The following is a 20,850-nucleotide window of genomic DNA, read 5'->3' as shown; positions in this document are numbered from 1 at the left end:
CCTGAGATTGGATGGAATGAATATTGATTATTTTCGAAATATTGAATAGAGAAAACCGTATTAAAAAGATTGAGGAATGGGAGTTTTTTGACAAGACTAGATAAAAAAAGGTCTAGAAAAATATGTACTAAAAATACTAAATCTCGACTTGAACATATTCTTTTCGTCCCTCGTTTTTCCGCATCTCCACAATTTCACTGAAAATTTCAGTGAGTGGTTCAAACGACGGAACTATGGGCGGTGGGCGGCGGGAGGCGGTCTGAAAATAAGAATGAGAGTTGGTGGACTAGGCCAGTCTGACTCACCGAAAGTGGTTGTCTGAGAAGTGAGTGCTGGTTTGGCGTCGTCAAACTGATTGGTCCGGGTGGAAGAACGTCCTCGACGCGTGCGTATATGTACTCGTTCATCAGCGAGTCGTATGTCGTATTGGGCCTGAAACCAATAAAATAATTAATGATTTTCAGGAAATTTCTAGGCGGGTTGAAAAGGTGAAGTTTAGTTATGTATAAAAGGATAGATTAAGCTGCTAGAAACTACAACTTACTGTTGGATAGTACCAGAATTTGCTGTAATTTGTTTTCCAATTTTCTTGCTGGAATGACTTTAAACACAAATCTCACCTTATCCTTGGAGGAATCGGGTTAGCATTCACACCCAGTGACACCAGATAATCGGTTACTGAAGAATTAATCGACACATTATCCGGATCGATTCCAGAATCAATCTGGCTTCTGGAGCTTCCTCGAATCATACGAAGTGCATCTGATGATGTGGAGACAGATGACGTCATGGAGTTGGTTGGATGATGATGATGTGGGCCGGGGATATCTCCAGATAGAGTTCGAATCTCTCCAGTCTTCACTGAATACACCTGCTTCTGAAGTGTCGGCTTCTGAGTAGACGACCGTCGTCGTTGGGAGTCTCCAGATGTTGTGACCGTGCAGATGACATCGGGCTTCTCATTTTTCTTATTCTTCCTTCTAGTTTTGCACATACAGACACATATGACAATGATCAGAAGTAGTAGTAAAAGAATAAGGGAGGCCGCTGCGATTTGGACAGGCTTCGAATGAAGCAACAGTTTCGGAAGGGACGGTTGCAGATCAAATGGTCCGATTTCCAGGTATACTGTAGTTTTGGATTGTTTGTTGGGGCTACTGAAGGCCACTACAGTAATCTGTTCGATTGTGAGGTTGCGACGCTGGGAGAGCGATTTGCGGAGACGGATCTGAAATGAAAACAGGGTGGGTCGCAAAAAAAGACAACTCACTATTCCAGTGTCCTCCTCAATTGACACTGTATTCTGTCTATCTGAAATCGCATATTTAACAATTCCATGTGGTCCACCGTCCTCATCGATAGCTTGCATTTGACCAACGGAATCGCCAGCAGGAGTGGATACTGGAATCTGGAAAACGGTCATTAAAAAATGCTGATATATTGTTTTATTGTTTTCAGCTTTTACCTGCAGTGTATACGAAGACTTCGTGAAGACCGGAGCGAATTCATCCACCGGCTCAACGACTATCTTCAACGGGACTACTGCTGATCTACCGTTTCCATCGGAAACCGATAGATACATTGAGATAAGTGGCTCTGATTCCCAATCCAGATGAGTTTTCAACGTGATCTCTCCTGTCTTGACGTCGATTGAGAGTTTCTGAAAATGAACCATTCATAAGTTTCAAAAAAAACCCAAAATCAAAAGTTCCAACTCACCCCCTGATGTTCCTTCAACGAGTACAGTAACCCCTTATTATCCAATCCCAACCGGTTACTTGCTCTCACTTTCTGCACAACTGTCCCAATCGAAGTATCTTCCAATACATGTACTTCATAAACCGGAAGAACAAAGAAGGGGGCGGAGCCACTCCATGATGACATCTTCAAGGATACTGAAATGGTACCAACGGTACTTCTGTAAGGGTGTCCATGATCTCGAGCTTCCACTAGAATCTGCCAAGTGGCATTCGGAAATACATCTAACTGGGCGTCATTCCACTCATTCATCTGAATTGCTCCAGAATCTGTGTTGAGAGTGACAATGTTCAAATCGTTTCCACTGAGAATCCTATAGCTGACTCTTCCATTCTCCTCAAAATCCAAGTCAGTCGCCATTATCTGTCCGATTGTCTGTCCGTGTGTCATCGAGTCCTTCAGATGAATATAGAATGCAGAAGACGTGAAAACTGGAGAATTGTCATTCTCATCAAGAACGATGACGTGACACTTGCATTGCACTTTCTGCGACATCATCTCATTCTCTATTTCCACTGTAAAAGTGTAAGCAGCTTTATGCTCTCGATCGATGGATCCCGCAACGAAAAGTCGCCCGAACTTGTCAACATGGAAGATTTTCGAGGCTTCCGGATCTTGGATACGGTAGAGAAACTCGCGGGTTTCTCCAGAGAGGTTACCGATTTGCAGCCCAACTTTTGAGTTTTCAAGGACTTCGAATCTAAACTCTTGTCTCTCGAAAACTGGTTTCTCCGTCGGCATCGCTTCTCCAATGACTACTTGCACAGGCACACTCGTCGCATAACTTGGTATCCCATTATCCGTTGCAGTTACAGTAATCAGATATCTCTCTCCTGATGGGGGAAGAACCTTCATTGACAGAGAACCATCTTCGGATGAGATTTTGAAAATGGAAGATGAATCAGGGGATAGTGAGTAAGTCAATTTCTGAGAGCTTTGAGAATCCTGGTCGGTCGCTTCGATCTTGGCAAACGGTAAGCCTGGCGAGTAGGTCATCGGTGACACGTGGCAGAGATAGAAGTCTTTTGAGAACTTTGGTGGATTGTCGTTGACATCTGATACGAATATCGTCAGATTGGTCTTGGCCTCGAATTGTCCATCTGTGACTTTCAAATGAAGTGTGTGCTCTTTCAAAGTCTCATAATCCAAGGATTCTTTCAAATGAATCACTCCAGTGAATCTGTCAACTTCGAACTTTGAGTCCTTTTGATCTTCCAGAGAGTACTGTAGAACTGCAAGTTGATCCACATCCTTTGCTCCTACTGTAGCCACGTAGCTTCCAACTTTTAACGTCTCGGCGACACGTCTCGGTTTAGTTTGCGGGAATGAAGGTAGATTATCATTGAGATTATTGACACGAACATTGATACGAGTTGTAATTTGACTTGGTGTAGAACTTCTACCTCCTGGATTCACTATTCCAATCACTTTCAGATTATACTTATCCTGAATCTCCTTATCGAGTTCCAGATTTGTTCTAATCACTCCATCCGAGTCAACCGAGAACGCCGAGTCAGTATTCCCTTCAACAATGCTATAAGTGATTCCAGCTACTCCAGAAGTTTCGAGCTTTGATACAAACTGTCCACGTGGTAGACTTTCATCGATCGAGCTGATATAAGTTTGTCTCAGAAATTCGATAGGTTCTTGTTGATTTGCCGGAGGTCTTTGGGAGTTCAGAATCTTGATCGTTCTCTCTGTTCCCAATCCAATTGGATATCCGTGATCCATCACTCGTACTTTGATTTGCCACGTGTCTTTCTGGCTAAGTCTCCGGATAACCAGAGCGCCAGTTTCCGGCACCAAATCCAATGATTTCGAGGGATCCTCCAGTAGCTCAAATGATAGTTTTCCATTCAACCCTATATCCATATCAGATGCATGGAACTTCCAGAGAACATCTCCAACTTGAGAACTTTCATTGATGGAAATTTCTGACGGGGTGTTCGCGTCGAATTGAGGTTTGTTGTCGTTCTGATCAGCTACAGTAACCCGGACGGTGCACGAGTCATTCCTGCCGGCATCTGATAAAACGACGACGAGAAGATGTTCTTGCGCAGACTCCCGGTCCAGAGAGGTCACAGAGATGTCTCCGGTTATAGAATCAATGGTGAACCTATCAGAGGCTCCTTGAAATCTGAATCTTGATGAGTTTGTCATTCCAGTTGCCATAATTCTCTTGAAATTCTTCAAGTCCATATTCTCCTCTACCGTAACCACTCCACACGACGTCGATGAGATCTTCGGTGGGTCTTGGAACATTGGTGGAACTTCTATTTCCAGTACAGTCCAGTCAATCAAGTCCTCCTCTTTTTCAGCAACTACAGTATGCCGATAGGTGCCGGCAGCCACGTTAACTGTCTTTTGAACTAGCTGATTCCCTTGGAGCTCGAAGAACTGGGAGGTGGGGACTAATTTCATTTTGACTCCGCCTTCTTCCTTGAATTTCTGGATTACTGTATCCTTCGGGGTGTTGGTCTCCATGGCTACAGTACTCTTCTGATTGTCGAAGAAGTGCCAGTGACTCTTTGATATATTCGATGCCTTGATCAACACTTTCTGCTCGTCATATTTCGTTGGATCTGCCACATCATCTGCCCTTACTGTAATCGTCTCTGGAAAACCTTCAGATGATAGAATTGTAATCTCTCCAGAATCAGAATCAATTCTCAAAGCTTCCACTGGCTCGGAGTAGTTTTGGATGCTATAAGAAATCTTCGGGTTTTGATCCAAATCGATTGCCACAACTCGATGTACCATATCTCCTTTTCGATAACTTGCTGGGAGAAGTACTGTAGGTTGAGACACAATAAATGGAGAATGATCATTCACGTCTTCCACATCTACAGTAACCAATAGAGTCGTGCCAGGACCCGTGGTGAATGCTTCGACAATAAGATGATAGATAGGCTTGACATGCCAATGCAAACTCTCCACCAGAGTGATATCTCCTGTGAATTGATCAATAGCGAATGTATCAATTTGTGATGGGAACCGATAGCTGATCGGAGTGGTTGAATCATCGTTGGCTGTTGCATTTACAGTAGTGATGATGGATCCGGTTGAGGTGTCCTCACGAACATGGACTGCCAGGTGGCGGGTGTCGAATTGGGGTTTGTCGGATTTTGAACGCGTAATCTGGAAATATTCCAATTGAAATTCATCATCAAGAGTTTTCAGAAAATAATAATTGACCTAAGTTTGAAGCAAGTTGGGTCTTGACGCGAAACTAGAGAGTGCGCCTTTGAACTCACGTTACTGTAGTTTTCGTGGCAGGACTATTATTATAATTTTGAAAAGCTGAATTCAAAAATGTCAGTTTCAAAAAGATTGGCTCGGAAGTAGAGTTTGTAGACTACTATTTTACTTTTTGTGAGTTTTACAAAGTTTCAAAACTTCGGTTTTGAATAATTTTTAGCTAAGAAATTAATTTTTGGTGTCGCTCACCTCCAAATCCACTCTCATCTCATCCACACTTCCATCAGTTGAGTTGAACTTCTCAAAGAAGCAAGAAAAATTGCTTTCCATCGCATTTCGAATCCCTCGAATCCCTTCAGCAAGATACAGTACCCCACCGGTCTGATCCAATTCCAATGGACAATTCTCCTCATTTCCAGAAGAAAATCTGTAGAAGAACGAGGAATCCGGTGATTTCTCTCCTAGTCTTCCAATTTTTGATCCGATACTATTCGTGTCGGAAATCCGAATGATTTCTTCTTTACTAGCAGCTTCACCAGTTGCTACTATTCTCAATTGAATTGATTTCTGTCTATCATTCCTATCACTTAGCACGATGCCAAGAGAGTAAGGTGGTCGATGATTTGGTTGGGACACCATAGACAGTACTCCATCTCTGATTGCAAAGTGGTTTGAAATATCCGAACTTTGGATTTGCCACGTGGTTACTCCTGTGGCATTGAAGACAGTCAATCGACACTTCGCAGCACATGCAGCGGGAATTTCCACGTATCTCTGCACGGGTTCTTGTAGTACAATATCAGAAGACCCCTTGGCTATCCGAACTGCCACGTGGCATACCGTACTCTTCCTTGGGATTCCTTGATCGGACACTATGACAGAAAGTCGTTGATGATGTTCATCGGAAGCATTGAGCTGTCTTCTGAGATAGACATCACCATTTGATTTCACCACAAAGAGATTACTTTGTAGCTGAGCTCGATAGAGAACAGATCCATTCAACCCCTTATCCGGGTCACTTGCAACAATAGTTCCGATGGCAGTTGAGGGTGGAGAGTTGGCTGGGACTACGATAGGAGTGATAGACAGACATGATGGTGGATTGTCATTCACGTCAAGTACAGTAATCCGAGCATGAACACTTGAAGATCGTGGTGGGATCCCTTTATCCTCTGCCACAAGAGTAACATCTACGTGACTGATCGTTTCTCGGTCCAGCGATTTCTTCGTGTAAATGTTTCCAAGCTTCTCGTCGATTCCGAAATATTCTGAACCATTTGTAATTCTATAACTGATTTGTCCATTCTCCAGACTATCCAAGTCAGTGGCCACCACTTTTCCAACAATTGTCTTCGGTGGAGAGTTCTCCTGCACATCCATAAAATATGCAGTCTTCTCAAACATTGGAGAATTGTCATTGACATCATTGATATGAATGAACAGAGTCATATTTGAGGATCTCGATGGAATTCCCATATCGCTAGCTTTGATTCGAATTTTGAAGTTTCGAACCGACTCGTAATCGAATTCAGATGACGTCGAAAGCTGTCCAGTGTGAGGATCAATCTCAATGGAGCTTCCCGGGTGAGAGGATATTATTGAGTACTTCACTTGCCCATTCTTCTTCTTATCCTTATCAGTTGCATGGACAATATAAAATGGTTCAGAAATTGGAGTATCCTCTCTCACTGAGATTTCCACCAGACCATTCGAGAAAATCGGGGCGTTGTCGTTATGATCATCAATGGAGATCAACACTTGTGTCTGATTACTCTGCCCTCCATCCATCGTCGCTTGAATATTCAGGAGTACGGTATCATGGACATCAGCATCAAGATATCTTGTCACATAGATCTTTCCAGTGTCTTCATCAATAGAGAAGTTGTGTTCAGGGTCTCCAGAATATATCGAGTATTTGATGCGTCCCTCAGACATCGCCGCAACACTTCCTATAGCGATACCCGGTAAAATATCCTCGGTAGTTCGGATTTCATATTTGGATCGTGAAAACTCGGGTGTCTTGGAGTCCTTGTCGATTACTGTAATGTGAATGTTGGCGGGGTTTTCCGAGTTTTGACCTCCACCATCCTTAGCGTTCACGACAAGATGGAAGCGACCACGCGATAGATCTTTCTGCAAAAAGAAAAAATAGATTAGGCACTTTTTTTCAAACGAAATTTCTATACCTTTGCAAAAACCTCCCCAGTCATTGAATTGATAGAAAACGAGGTGGATTCACTTAGAATCTGATAAGAAACCTCTCCGAAATGTCCCGAATCCAAGTCTGAAGCAGAGACAACCAGGAGGGGTTCCGATGGTTTTGGACCTTCACGGATTGTGAGATGATACTCGTTGGGGTAGAATACTGGCCAGTTGTCATTGACATCCTTGAGACGGATTGAGATAAGACTGGTTGAGGTTTCAGAATCTGAAATTTTGATGAATATTAAAGAATTTTGATAGCAAAAGTTTATTTTTTAAGTTTCATAATATTAAAGGGACAGCAAATTCGCTTTCGGGGCAAGACTCTTATCATGATTGTACTTTTCTGCATGCCGGGAGTAAACTGTAGTGTCTCATCGTAGGCATACAGTAAGCTTGTAAATGGGCATGAAAAAGCGTAAATCTACAATCTACCGTTACTGTATACAGTAATTGCTCTCCAGTCTACAGAAACCCCGTAATTCGACATTCATCCGCGAAAATCTACGTCTAAAGTTCGTAAATCTAAAGGAATCGCCGTAAATCAATACCAAAATTGTTTAAAATACAAAGCATCCATTCTCATGTTCCAAAGTTCACGAGCACTAGATGCATTGCACCTGAAGTAACAAAAAATCATGACAAAAGCTCCGTCTTCAACCTAAATTCCGGTCAAAAAGTGACCAAAGAACCAGCCGGAAATTGCATTATCTCCATTTCTCGCTATATATACTTTCAGTGCGTTTCCTCTCAAAGGTTCCCACGAAATGAAAGTAACCTTTTAAGACTTTTATACTCATAGAAACTCCTCTCGAGATTTTTCAAGAAATTTCTCTTCTCCCCGATTTCCAATTTTCCCCCTGCCCTATAATTAGTTTTCTCGCCTCTTCTCCAAGGCACAAACAACCCTTTAATTTTGTTTCTATGGTGATTTATAAGCATATGTCATTCATATTTATGTATATAAATGCAGGAGACACCTGATTTCGAAAATTCAAGATTTCGTTTCGTATACTTTTTTTCTTTTTTCATTTCGTATACTCACTTGCATTCGTTGCGATTACTGTCGTTTGGTAGCTTTTCTCCTTTTCATAGTCCAACATTTTTTGGATGCAAACTGTTCCAGACATCGAGTCGATTGATAGATACTGAAAATATGTCAAGAATTTTTTAAACTGTAATTTTTATAATTTTTACCTCATCCTTCCCCTGTTGCATCGAATACCGTATCCGTTTCGAATTTCCGCATTGTGAATTGTTTGCAACAACCTGAAAAATTACAACTTTTTAGAAGAATTTCGAGAAAGTTGGAAACACGTGCAAGGCGCACCAGCACACTGCCACTCCTGATATTAAGGAAGGGTAAGTTATTTGAAGTGAGAAATTTCAAAATTACAATTCCGTTCTCGGAAACGTCTTATAGATACGCCAGGTTCATATATAGTTCTTGATGGTTAAATTGAGAACGCAAATGTTCTATTAGCCCTTCACGCTTCTTACAACCGCGCTCTACCGAAACCGAAGATAGTTGTGTGCAAAATTGAGAGACACAGAGAAAATAGACATTTTTCAAGAACATTTCGGTGGAGCGCAGTTGTAAGAACTGTGTCGAACTAGTAGTTTTTAAAAATCCGCATTGTAGTGGAATTTAAAAAAAAACTCTCAAGCGCCAGACTCGCCATATAACTGAACTACATTATGTCAAATGACGACTTGAACTCAATGATCAAAAGTAGAAAAACGCGTCCAAGACTCCCCAGCCTCAACTTCAAATGTACACCAGATAAACAGATCTTTGAGACAGAAACAGACTACATTTGAAGCCTTCAATTTTTAGAAAAACACGCGCCAGCGGTACGCCAGATTGTTTATAAAACAAGCAAGGGATACAAATATTTTTCAATCAGAAAAGTGAGTAAACAGGTGCAAATTATTATTTCGGCTCCACCTTTCCCACCGAAATCCAAGAAAGACGGCTAGTTCTAATTTCCCCCTCCACCAAAATTTCACTCTCAGATTTCTCATAGCGGCTACACCACACCCATACACCCATGCACCCAGACTCCTTTCTTTATGTAAAAGTGTGCTCCGCTTTCGTCTTCTGTTTCTGGTTTATTAGAAGACAGACACAGACAGACAATTCTCCCCCGTTCTTCGTTCGTTTTGAAACAAGAGCCGTTCTCTCACTCACTCGAATTCTGTCTTGATAAGAAATAGAGTGAGGAAGAGTGGAGGGTTGCCATATCAACCCACTCTGTTTTTCACAAAGAACATGAAAGTCTGTTCTCTTTTTTTGTTTTCTTTCTCATTCCGGATATTGATATGTAAGTGAAAATCTAGAACGGATAAGAAATACTTTTTTGTTTTGCAGGAAATTTGACGATTATCTTCTTTTCTAATCTAGATGTTTTATGTTTTCTGATTAGTCTGGGGTGCCTGAGACGCGTTTTTGATTGACGGAAGGCTTAGGAATGATGACTAGATTTCAAATTCAGAATCTGGGGAACCTGAAGTGTCTTTACTCAAAAATTGAAATTTTTTATCAAAAACGTATCGTCTGACGGGGGCGTGCCTGAGACGCGTTTCTCTGGTTCTATAACAAAACTCAATATAAGAAAAAGGAAAAATCTTCAAACTGGCGCACCTTTGGCTCGTTTCTCTAAACACATTGAACTTATTGAAACATTGAAGAGAGCTCTCAACGAAGCTACCAAAAGTAGGCTACACACATTTTACTCGAAAACCAGACAGCGTAAAGTTTTGCAAAAAAGTTGTGATCTTTTGAGCGTATCTAGATTTTTGAATTTTGATGGAAGAAAAATTTGAAGAAGGGAAAAAGTGAGGGACATCTAATGTACCCTCCGACAATAAAATAACAGCTTTCTGTCTATTTTCTGATAAGTGAGCAGTCCCAAGTGGGTGGTCTTCTCCCCCTTTTCTCTTATTATCTTTTTTGTTTTTAATCTGATCCCCCTCTTGTCTCTCAACTGTACGTTTCCAATACTCTCTTCCTTTCCCCAGTCTTATAGTCCACTTACAATTAATATTCACTCAACTGAAAAATGTCTGACGAAACGGAACCGGATGACTTTGGCATGTCCACTATTCTTTTGCCATCTACTAGGTTATTCCAGGTAAAAATTCCGAAACAGATGTGCAGCCATGTATTTCCGGCGCTTTATCTCAACTTGGGCGTCGAAATGATGTATGTATTGGACCAAAGGTTGAGGGTACAGAAAGAGGTGAGTCATACTAGGGAGGAAAAGTCAGGCCACGGTGACCGAAAATAGGAAATTCGGATTCAGTGGGACGAGAGCTTTCAGAAAAGTATAATCATGCCCTGGTTTGAGGCAAGTGGGGTTCCACCACGAAAATACGGTATGCGCCTTTAAATTGGGATACTGTAGTTTTCGCGATGGGACCCAATTGAAAGCAAGCATAGGCATGATTATACTTTTCTGAAAGCTCTCGATCAGCTTTATCTAGTGATAACAATATCTTTTCGCAAAATGAATTTTCCAGCGAATAGAAGACCGAGAAAAAAGTGACAAAGTAGTGAAAGAGATCATGCTAGGATTTCTTGCCAAACAGACACTAGACGAAGTATTCAAAGGACATGGAACACCGACACGTGCCGGGCTGAAAATGTTTTTCGAAAAAGTTGCACATTGTTCAATAATGAGGCTAAATGAGAATTCGATGGATAAGTTGTTTGATCTGATGATGATGTCCTATAAATTTGCGTTGATGAAAATGACAATGCCAGAGCAGGTGAGGAAAGGGAAATGTAGGAAAAAGATGAAAAGATAGTTTCAGATTATGACAATTACTGTGAACCATCTAAGAGCACTTCTGGACTTGGTACCGTTAGATAAGGATATTGGAACAGCGGTAGAGCATGCGTATACAATGGTGAGTTCTTTTCTTATAAAAAATAAAAAATCGTATTCATTTTTAGTAGAATGTTTCTAAAAAGATAAGAGGCGAGTAACCAAATACATAATTGAAGTTGTAGTATTAGGGCTACCTACTTTGAAGGGTTATCACTACTGGGAGATTTCGTATAAAAAGTTATGAAATAGGAAAATAAATTCCTGAATCCCAGCTACTCGAATATCATACACTTCGAAAAATCGTACAAATTTGGGACACCGTGACGTACTGATACTCATTATATCTAGATGTCAATACATAAATCTAAAAAGCTACCGTGAAACCTGTAATAGAGGCGCATTCGCTAACAAGAGTTTGGAGCATCGTATCTCGGCTCTCTTTAAAGAAATGGAAATTGTTAAACTGAAAAAATATTTTATGAATGTTGAGCTATATTTTGTGAGTTAGCAGCTTTTTGATATTTCGTTTGGGGTCCGAGATATACCGCTGCGAACAGGCACCCCGCTAAGTGTGCCTCTATTCAGGTTTTACGGTATATATCAAGTTAAGCAATCGAGCATAGTTTGAGGAAAATTTTGGCGAAATCAACTTGGAACTTATCTATTCCACTACCAATCCTTTTTTCCAGGCATTCACATTCTACCGTCCCCTCGGTCCAATGGGATGGTTCATGCTCCGTAACTCCCTTCTTGTCTTCTTTCAAGACACCCGAGTCAAAGTGTCAACATTCATAAAAGACTGCAAGCAACTACCAAATGGACGATTTGTTATATTTGATAAAAACGCTCCAGTTCAATTGATGTTAGACGGACATCCAGTCGGAGAGACCAAGGTAATTTAATAGGATAAATCAATAAATGCTAGGTTCTAGCCCGAGTCCAGACTAGTCGTGCTTTGAACCCATTTCCTCCCTCCAAAGAAATCTAACCTAATCAAATTCAGTTCTCCTTTTTGCAGTATTTCGCCAGCGGTGAGATTACTCACACCAGCGTTTTTCCCACACCATACAAGTACGTGCCTTTCGAGAATTTGGTGAGTTGTTCGATCTTATGATGGTCTTCTGACAGTCACGAGAGAATTTCAGCCCGACGCGCTGGACGCTACGAAACGATCAACAGACCTTGGTGCCAACTCGTACAGAGATGGAAATGGGTTAATGAAAGTAGGTCAAAAAATTAAAGAATTTTGACAGAACTTGTGCTCTCACGAATCCTATTCTCAGCGTTGTCTTGATTGGCCTAGCCCGCCCATCCAACCTTACCAACCAGACCTTATCCATCCCCACTCCAACCTAGAACTCTGATCCAAATGTCTCTGCGTCTCTCTAGGTCTGACACTCTCTCATATTGTTTCTATATAGATATAAAACATGTATCACAAGACCTCATTAGTCAGAAGAAGTCAGAGAAAGTGTCGGAGCACTCCCTCCCTCTTTTCTCACAATCAGACATTGCTCTGTTTTGTTTTCAGTCGTTTCTTTTTTCTAGCTCGTTCTAGTGAACGAGCATTTTATTATGTTTTCGTATTGAGTTTTTGAACACTTTTTCTGGGGTTAGAACATTGATTTTCATTTGGTTTTTTCCGCTATAGTAATTTATAGATCTGGCAGGCATTCATAGTAGTTTAGGAGCCGCTCAAATTTAGAATAGAGGTTTCAGCCTTCTTTCTAGTTCCCAGTAGCAATCCCCGAAACCCCTGAAATTTCAGATTCAAGGCGGTGGTCTCGGCAAATCGGATCGAAGAGAGGGTAACGAGATGGCTCTTTTTGAGAGTTTGATGTCGTCAACAACTACGTCAGCAGTCGCTGGTTAGTGGACCGTATGATGAGTGGGAAGGAGGGGGACATTTTAATGAGAAGTTAAAACTCGGTGAAGTGACTAATAATGTTGGGCTGATACGGGTTGAGTGCGTGATAAGTAGAATGGTGGAAAACAAAGAAAGTAGGTGTTGAGCAAATTTTTTGTGGCATGTTGGTTAGAACCCTGGTAGCTAAAATGGTTAGAGTTATGGGACCTGAACTATATCATTAGAGAGCTTAGAAAAGGCTGATTCCAAATATATATTCAGTTTTTGCCCCCCGAGGCCTGGTATTCGGGAAAAACGAGATCAAAGTTAGGAAAAATGTCAAATTATTACCTTTCTGACACGCGAAATTTTTTGCAATTTCCGTGTGTTAATGAGGTGACTTCTATTTTTCAGAACTTTGACCTCATTTTTCTCAAATATCAGACTTCGAGGGCAAAAACTAAATATATATATTCGGAATCAACGTTTTCTCAGCTTTCCGTCCCAAAACTCCCAAATAGTTCCATGACTTTCCCTAGTTAGGCCAGTCCTCCTTTTATTCTGCGAGTCCCCCTAAAAACTACTTTATAAGTTCAAATGATCACTTGTGCCTCTGGGACGCTAGTACGTGTAACATCAGTTTCAAAAAAAGTCTTGAAGCTTTTGCCCTCAAACCGTTAATCCCATTCCAAAAATAGCACCAAATCTGTGGTCTCTAATCCCCCGTTTTCGTATCAAAGCACTAGCTCTCTTTACGTCAACCAAATACAAATCTACCATGTTTGTAGCTCTAATCCCGCTCTCTTTCCCCCGACTACATCTTACATTTTCTCTTCTGACCCAACACTTTCAGTTAGTACATATCTAAATCCCTTTCTCACTCTTCTCTCCTATTCTACCGTATTCCAATGTCCAATTTCTTTTCAGAATCCGAAATATGGGGAATGAGTCTGTTTGATAACATTGAGGACGAGAAAACATATATGAAGGAGGTGGCGGAGAATCAGCAGATTACTGTAATCGATGCGAGGGAGAAGAAGAAAACGTTGAAGGCGGCGATGGAGGAAATGGTACGTCTATTTCCAGCTATGCTGAATTCCCCACATAAACCAAACTTCAGTCTCATGTTAGATGCATAACAATTTTCCAGCAAATCGACAAACGCCCACCAACTGCTGGTGAGAAAAAGAAGAAGTCAAAGGGAGCTAGCATGTTGGATATGATGGATGAAGCAGCGGCAAGACCAGCGACAGCAAAGAAAGTGCCTAAAGGTAGGTCTATGAAAACTTAGACAATCGTCGGTAGAGCGTGTTTGCTGACTCATCAAAATTTTTCAGCCAAGCGAAGCGAATCCATCGGCGCCAACTCCACAACCAAATCAGCTGCCGACGCCAAACCACGTACTCGTAGCGGATCCCGGCCAACTACTGGAGCCCGTCCGGGAACCAAAGCCGGAGCAGAGGCACGTCCAGCAACTAAAACTGGATCAAGACCATCATCAAAAGGAGCTCCACGTCCAACAACTGCTGGTCGTCCGGCCACAAAATCAAGTGAACGTGCTACAAGTGCAACACCAAAACGAGCGGGGTCTGCGAAGAAGAAGGTGGCGATGGAAGCAGCGAAGGATGAGGATTAAGAAAAGGAGAAGCCATTTAGCCTAACATTTTCAAAATTTTGATTTTTTCTTAAATCTAATCTCATCAAACTATTCCTTTTTTAACCTTACTCTCCTATTTATTTTGTAAGCTGATCATATCCTAAGATACTGTAAAATCTGGATTAGAAACATTTTGTTCTTTCTGATACAGATTTTACAGTGAATTCAATATATTTGCTCGGCACCTCTCTTGCAACTGCGCTCCACCAAAATGCACTCGAAGAATATCTCTTTTTCTCTGAGTTTCTCAATGTCGCACACAATTTTCTTCGATTTCGGTAGAGCGCAAGTTGTAAGAACCGTGCCATACTAATATAATATTTTTAATCCGTTCGTTGCGTGTCTCGTGTCATACAAATATTTGTGTCATATATTATATTTTGTTAGAACCCGCGCTTAAATTACATATATTTTTGACTATGTTAGATTCGTCTATGTTTCTAAATTTTTTAAACCCGGAATCTCATAACCTTTCCCATTATTTCTTCAACAGATTTTCTTATTCCTCCTTTCCTTGATTAAGATCATCAATTATTTTTCCAGATTTTTCTTTTTTGAATATTTTCTTCCCCAAATTTTGTCCTATTATGGTTCTGATTCACCTTTCCCCAGATTCCCCCAATGCCGATTATTCTTATCTTATCACAAAATTTTTCTGACTCCCTTTTCCTTTAATCCCCTAAACCCCTAATTTTTGCCCTTCCCCTCTTTTTCTATTTGACCCCCTTTGTCAAAACGAAACAAAAATTATTAATCACTTCCTTCCCCTCTCTTCTTCGTTTCCCTCCCCGTCGTATGTCATATCCCCCTCTCGGCAACTTTACAAACAAGAAATGAGTTATTCGACCTTTGGGAATTCCCGGTTTTCCTTTTTTTCGGTTTCGAAACAGCCGCTATATTAATTTGTGTTTCTTGCTGTCGGAGTGGTGGTGGTGGCCATCAAAACTAGAGAGTCAAAAAGCAGAAAAAAAGTACCTTGACAAGACAAGTCCCGACGGGTGTGTCCTCAGCAATCTCCACTTGCCAAAGGGCTTTTTCGAATTGTGGAGGTTTGGATTCAGAGTCGAGAAGGTCTGCGATCACCTGGAATGAAAAAAATAAAGGAGGGTGATAGATTTACAATACCGGTCAAATGGTTGTAGACTTTGGCCGTTTTCAGTTGAAACTGTCCCACTTTGAGAGTGTGTCATGGTAATTCTGATTGTCACACCCAGTTGATTTTTAATGAATTATACAGATCAAAAGTAGAGCTTTATTTATGTAGTTGACAACTTTTTTGTACGAGCACTCTCTAGCAAGTTACGTATCGACAAAGTAATTTTTCACAAATCGACCAATTTCAGTGTAAAATGGTGCGATTTTTGTGCTGTCTTCTTAAAATGCCTATAACTCTCTAGGGAGTATCTGTACAAAAAAGTTGTCAACTACAAAAATGAAGCTCTACTCTTGATCTGTATAATTAAAATCTACTTGACGGGACAATCAGTATTACCATGACACCCTCTCCAAGTTGGACGATTTCAACTGAAAACGGCCAAAGCTAACAACCTTTTGGCAGGTACTGCAGTAAGTCAGTTTAATAGCCCAGGACTATCTGAATTGTTTCTAAGCCTCACCTGCAAATCCGTCGACAACGCTGGACTGCCTCCATCCTCGGCACGAACTCTAAATTTGATCTCCGAACCTACGTTACAATCGATCTGAAACTTCCTCGAATGTCTCTTCCTCCATTTCTTTTTCTACTTACCGTATTCGTCACAAAAACTCTCCCCGTCTCTTTATCAATCGACACCAGATCCGTATCCAACACCGAATACCTTATCCACCCATTCTGCCCTAAATCCGGATCCTTCGCTGTTAGTGTTCTCGATCCTCCTGCCGTACGATTCAAGGAGATGTGTATCTGGGAGCTATGCCACTGAGGAGCGTTGTCGTTGATATCTCCGATAGTGAGGAGTTGTGGATGCTCTACTATTATCTGCCCGTCTTTTTCAAGTAGAAATTTCAAATGATATTCAGAAGTTGTCTCTCGATCCAAGATTCCGCAGAGAAGAAGAAGATATACATGGGATTGATCGGTTTGTTGGGGGCATAGGGAGGTGGTTCCGATTAGGCGCAGTTTGGTGTCACGGTACATTTGAGCAATGCTGACACGGGCGACGATGGAGCCGAGAGTAGAGTTTTCCGGGAGGTGGGCTGAAAATGAAGGTTGTCAAAGGTATGTCTGTGTGTGTTAGTCCAGATATCTGGGCCAAGTTTTGCAAGAAATCATTTTCTTACCGTCAAATTGTCTTATAACTCAAAACCAACTCACCAGAGTTCGATTCGACCAACCAAATGATATCCAATGGTGGCGAAGCCAAGGTACTTCCCATCACGCTAATTGTTACAACTGCCGATGAACTTAACGGCGGATTTCCGTGATCTGAAGCCACCACTATGACGTCATGAGTGGAAGCAGGCAACAATGTAGCCGTCGTCGTGATGACTCCAGAAGAAGATATCGCAAAGTTGGAATTAGATGGAGAGGACGTCTTCTTGATTTCATAAGAGATTCTGGAGTTCTCTCCAATGTCACCGTCAGTTGCCTGGACTGTGATGATATGGGAGCCTATGGAGACGTTGGCGGATACTGAAGCGGTGTAACGGCTTCTCGTGAACACTGGAGCGTTGTCGTTAGCATCGACAATTTCGATAGAACATCGGAGTTGACCGGTTCTAGAAATTTTGAAAGTTCGGTTAACTGATTAGAAGGGAACTCACTTAGCAGGTTTTCCACCATCCTGTGCCTCGATCAGTAATTCATATTTATCTCGGAATTCTCTATCCAACTGTCCATTGACCACTAGATCCGCTTGAAGTTGTTCATTCACTTTTCGGGATGTCAACTAAAAAAATCTCACTAATCATTTTTATCAGTATCTTCAAACTTACCTTGAAAACATTATTAACATTTCCTTGAAGTATCACAAACCGATGAACATCAAACTTCGGACCATCTCCATCGGTGACCGTCGGAAGGGCGAAGGAAGTTCCGAGTTGAGCGAATTCCGAGATTTCGAGCTGAAAATTAAAGTTTTATGTTGTCTTGTAACACATTTTCCAGTTTACCTTGACACTCTGATCTGCAAAACTCGGCGCATTATCGTTCTCATCGTCCACTTCTACCAATATATCTATCGTTTCTCCACTTTCTTCAACTCTTACAGCTACAATATCGAATTTCGATCGTTTTTCATAATCCAAGTGAGCTATCGTCGTGATTTCTCCAGTTCGTTCGTCGACTTTCAGAAACTGAAAACATTAGTTTTTGAATCCCTCAATTTCTTTCGAATTCTTTTAGTACTACTAGTGAGTGTCCCCACTAAAAAGGGCCAATGATGAGTCTAATCGTATCAATTTTGACGCCTTTTCGGGTCTTTCTCTATACATTTTCGTGTGAATGGAGACACTCTCTCTCGGCTCCTAATGTGCTCTTTCTATGTGCTCTTCTCCGAGTACAAATTGGGTTTCGACAATTTACATGTTCCTTTGAAAGCTGAGAGTGAGCAAGGAGAGTGTGAGTGATGGAGAGTTAGAGATGGAGATAAAAAAGAACAAGGCTGGATTTAGTTTCAAGAAAATGAGAAATCCGGAAAAGATTGAAATTTGGGATTTAAATTGAGAATCGGGACAAAACCGAAATATTGGAAGTGGTTTTTTAATGTTTAATTTTTTAAATAGGTTTATTTTCTTGAAGAAGGGTCTAGCGCACCGGGGCGGATCGAGCAAAATCTGAGCCCCGACCAAAATTTGAAAAGTCTGAAAACAAGTAAAACCAGAATCCAGAAAACTTCAGAACATCTGTGAAAGGTCAAATTCCTCCCAATCTTCGTTATAATTCTTCCTAATCCCCTTTCCCCATTTTTTGACATGCCGCTCATCCTTCTCTCTCCCCTACTTGTAACGGTTTCTGTCACTATAATTAAGTCATCTCCTTCCCGACAGCATAATGTCTTGACCCCTTATCTGGGACACCCCCTAATTACTCATCCCTTGTTTCAAAAATCCTTGGTCACCCCCAAAAACAACACGTGGCACATATGTTACTTCCTCTATCCGAAAATATTCTGATTCTGACAAATATAATCCATCTAGACCTATTCATAGGGACAATATTTCACGGTGAAATGGGTTTTCGAATAGAAAGAGAGTGAGTGAACAGATGCACCATGTGGTCACTCCTTAACTATGCAAATGACTTGTTGCTGTCCCTGTTGTGTGTATGTTTTAGGTTAGAAATTAGTGGGAAGAGGGGGAGAGAAAACAGGATGAGGAAGGGTATCAATCATTTTTAGGAAGAGAAGGGTAATTAGGGAGATTGACACGTGGAAGAATTTTTGATGAGGGGGGAAAGTTTTTTAAATTGAAATAATAGCACGGCACGCCTCTTACAACCGCGCTCTACCGAAAGCGAGGAAAATTGTGTGCAAAATTGAGAGACTCAGAGAAAAGAGACATTTTTCAAGGGGATTTCGGTGGAGCGCAGTTGTTAGAACTGTGAGCCAATAAGTTTATTTTGAATTCGATTTTATAAAGGACTTTTTTTCACAAATCTATTCCAAGTTTTGCCTTTTCTAGATTTTGGTGTCTTCTTCAGATTTTCTTTTTAGGATTGTTGAAATTTCCATCATTTCGATCTAAGCATCTCAAGATCTCAGTCTTTCCGGCTTTGGAATTTGACTTTTTTCATATTTTCTTTCTTCGAACTTTTTATTCTAGTCTTCTCTGGATTTTGATCTACCTTGGATTTGATCTTTTCAAAAATTGGTCTTACCCGGATTCCTCTTGCCAAGGTTTTGGCGATTTCGAGTTTTTCGATTTCCCTGGATTTTCTTTCTTTGAATTTAGGTTTCTCTTATTTTTGAGAAATTCGATCTTCCCCAGATTCCATAATTTATTTAGCCTATCTATTCTCTAATAAATCTGTAATCCCTCATTCCTCCCGTTAGTCATCGTTTCCCCCTTTTTTCTTCCTTTTCCAAAGGATTCTTTTTCTTTTTATTCCTATTCATTGGCGTCTTAACCTTGAGAGGATAACGAAGGTACTAGTAGTCGAAAGAAGAAGAAAAAGGAACGGAGAGAACATGCCCAATTATCTTCTGCCCTATTCATTTTCCGACCGTTCAGAAAAAGAAAAGAAGAGAGGACCAGACCGATTGGAATTTCTGGAGAAGGTGAGACATTGGAAATGGGAAAAAAGGAAAGTTTCTAACTCAGATTTTCCAAATTTTCAATTAAAATGCTCACTTTCGAAGTCTGCTCATCCGGAAACACCACAAAATACTTCGGAGCCACCGATTCTTCCTGTCTCCCAGAAATCCATCCTATCCGATGACCGATTTGTGCAGATTCTGGGACGGTGAACCTTGTGAGACAAGTTGTTGGAGAAGGGAGGAATATGAATATGTAGAAAAAGAATAGAAGAATTTTCATTTTATTTTTTATTCTTGTTCTCATCTTGGAAACATTTTTTTGGTTGGGTGGATCTGAAAAAAGAAGAAATTTGAGAATCTGGAGAAGAAAAAAGGAGAAGAAAAAAGAGCAATTAGTTCAACAAATTCGGAATCTCATTACTTGAATTCTGATGAATCAAATTCTGATGCTCCAGAATTCCGGAATTCAGACTCCCACAATGCAATAAATTTCTTAACCGAATACTTGTACATATAATTTTCGAATCGTTCTACCTATCCGAACGTCTTCTTCTTTTTCCTCTTACCGTTTTACACACGAAAGTATAACAATAACATTACGAGAGAAGGGAAACAGAAAAGAAAAAGGAGAAACGGTAAATGTAAATGTGGAATAGAAGACTGGGGGGAAAAGAACAATAGAATTGGTGGATTTTGAGAAATTTTTGGGGAAGGAAAGTGAAAAATCCGGGGAAGAAAAAGGGTTGGAAAAGAACAATTTGAGAACTGAAAAATCTGAAAATTAGAAAAAAATGAAGGATGTAGCTGTATAGTTGTCAAATCGAGGGGGGTGTCTTCGGAGCCTTTTTAGGTTTAAAAAATTAGGATTTTTAGCTAAGATTAGTAAAATAATTTTGGTCACTGCAAAAATGTTTTGCCAGTGTACCTTTTTACAATAACCAAGTACAGTGACCAAGTCTGGGAACACTGAAGTTTGGGTTAGAAAAATCTGGAGAAGAACAAATTTTGATATCCTGAATTCAGAATCCCAAAAGCCGAAATTCAGAAAATCCACTCGTAGACCTGTCGTTTCCATTTTCTCAACACAACAACACGGCTGTCACCAAAATTGTGTTAATTACCTCATCCGATCGGAGAAAAGTGACAGACCGCCTGTTGGCT

At 40.8% G+C, this 20,850-nt stretch overlaps 3 protein-coding genes across 3 annotated transcripts; 1 reads left to right on the top strand and 2 right to left on the bottom strand.

Annotated features, from left to right (window-relative positions):
* Positions 1-136: 136 nt before the first annotated feature.
* GCK72_010873 (uncharacterized protein) lies at positions 137-8,376 on the bottom strand (the record flags this gene model as incomplete). The annotated part of the gene is made up of 10 exons (XM_053728076.1): positions 137-259; positions 306-432; positions 621-1,228; positions 1,271-1,408; positions 1,466-1,660; positions 1,720-4,896; positions 5,206-7,089; positions 7,143-7,384; positions 8,204-8,306; positions 8,356-8,376. 10 exons carry the CDS (start codon positions 8,374-8,376, stop codon positions 137-139), a joined length of 6,618 nt encoding a protein of 2,205 aa, XP_053587653.1.
* Positions 8,377-10,310: 1,934 nt separating this feature from the next.
* On the top strand, positions 10,311-14,473 carry GCK72_010872 (uncharacterized protein; the record flags this gene model as incomplete). Its single annotated transcript, XM_053728075.1, has 10 exons — positions 10,311-10,400; positions 10,681-10,929; positions 10,975-11,070; positions 11,681-11,884; positions 12,010-12,084; positions 12,137-12,214; positions 12,760-12,859; positions 13,765-13,907; positions 13,988-14,108; positions 14,175-14,473. 10 exons carry the CDS (start codon positions 10,311-10,313, stop codon positions 14,471-14,473), a joined length of 1,455 nt encoding a protein of 484 aa, XP_053587652.1.
* Positions 14,474-15,439: 966 nt separating this feature from the next.
* GCK72_010871 (uncharacterized protein) lies at positions 15,440-19,969 on the bottom strand (the record flags this gene model as incomplete). The annotated part of the gene is made up of 8 exons (XM_053728074.1): positions 15,440-15,577; positions 16,111-16,194; positions 16,242-16,690; positions 16,809-17,212; positions 17,258-17,382; positions 17,429-17,557; positions 17,606-17,788; positions 19,784-19,969. The coding sequence occupies 8 exons, from the start codon at positions 19,967-19,969 to the stop codon at positions 15,440-15,442; spliced, it is 1,698 nt and encodes a 565-aa protein (XP_053587651.1).
* Positions 19,970-20,850: the final 881 nt, after the last annotated feature.

This window comes from Caenorhabditis remanei, chromosome III (assembly GCF_010183535.1).
Source record: "Caenorhabditis remanei strain PX506 chromosome III, whole genome shotgun sequence".
NCBI classification, from domain to species: Eukaryota; Metazoa; Nematoda; class Chromadorea; order Rhabditida; family Rhabditidae; genus Caenorhabditis; species Caenorhabditis remanei.
Note: the sequence above shows the minus strand (reverse complement) of the source record. Positions and strands in the feature narration are given on the sequence as shown.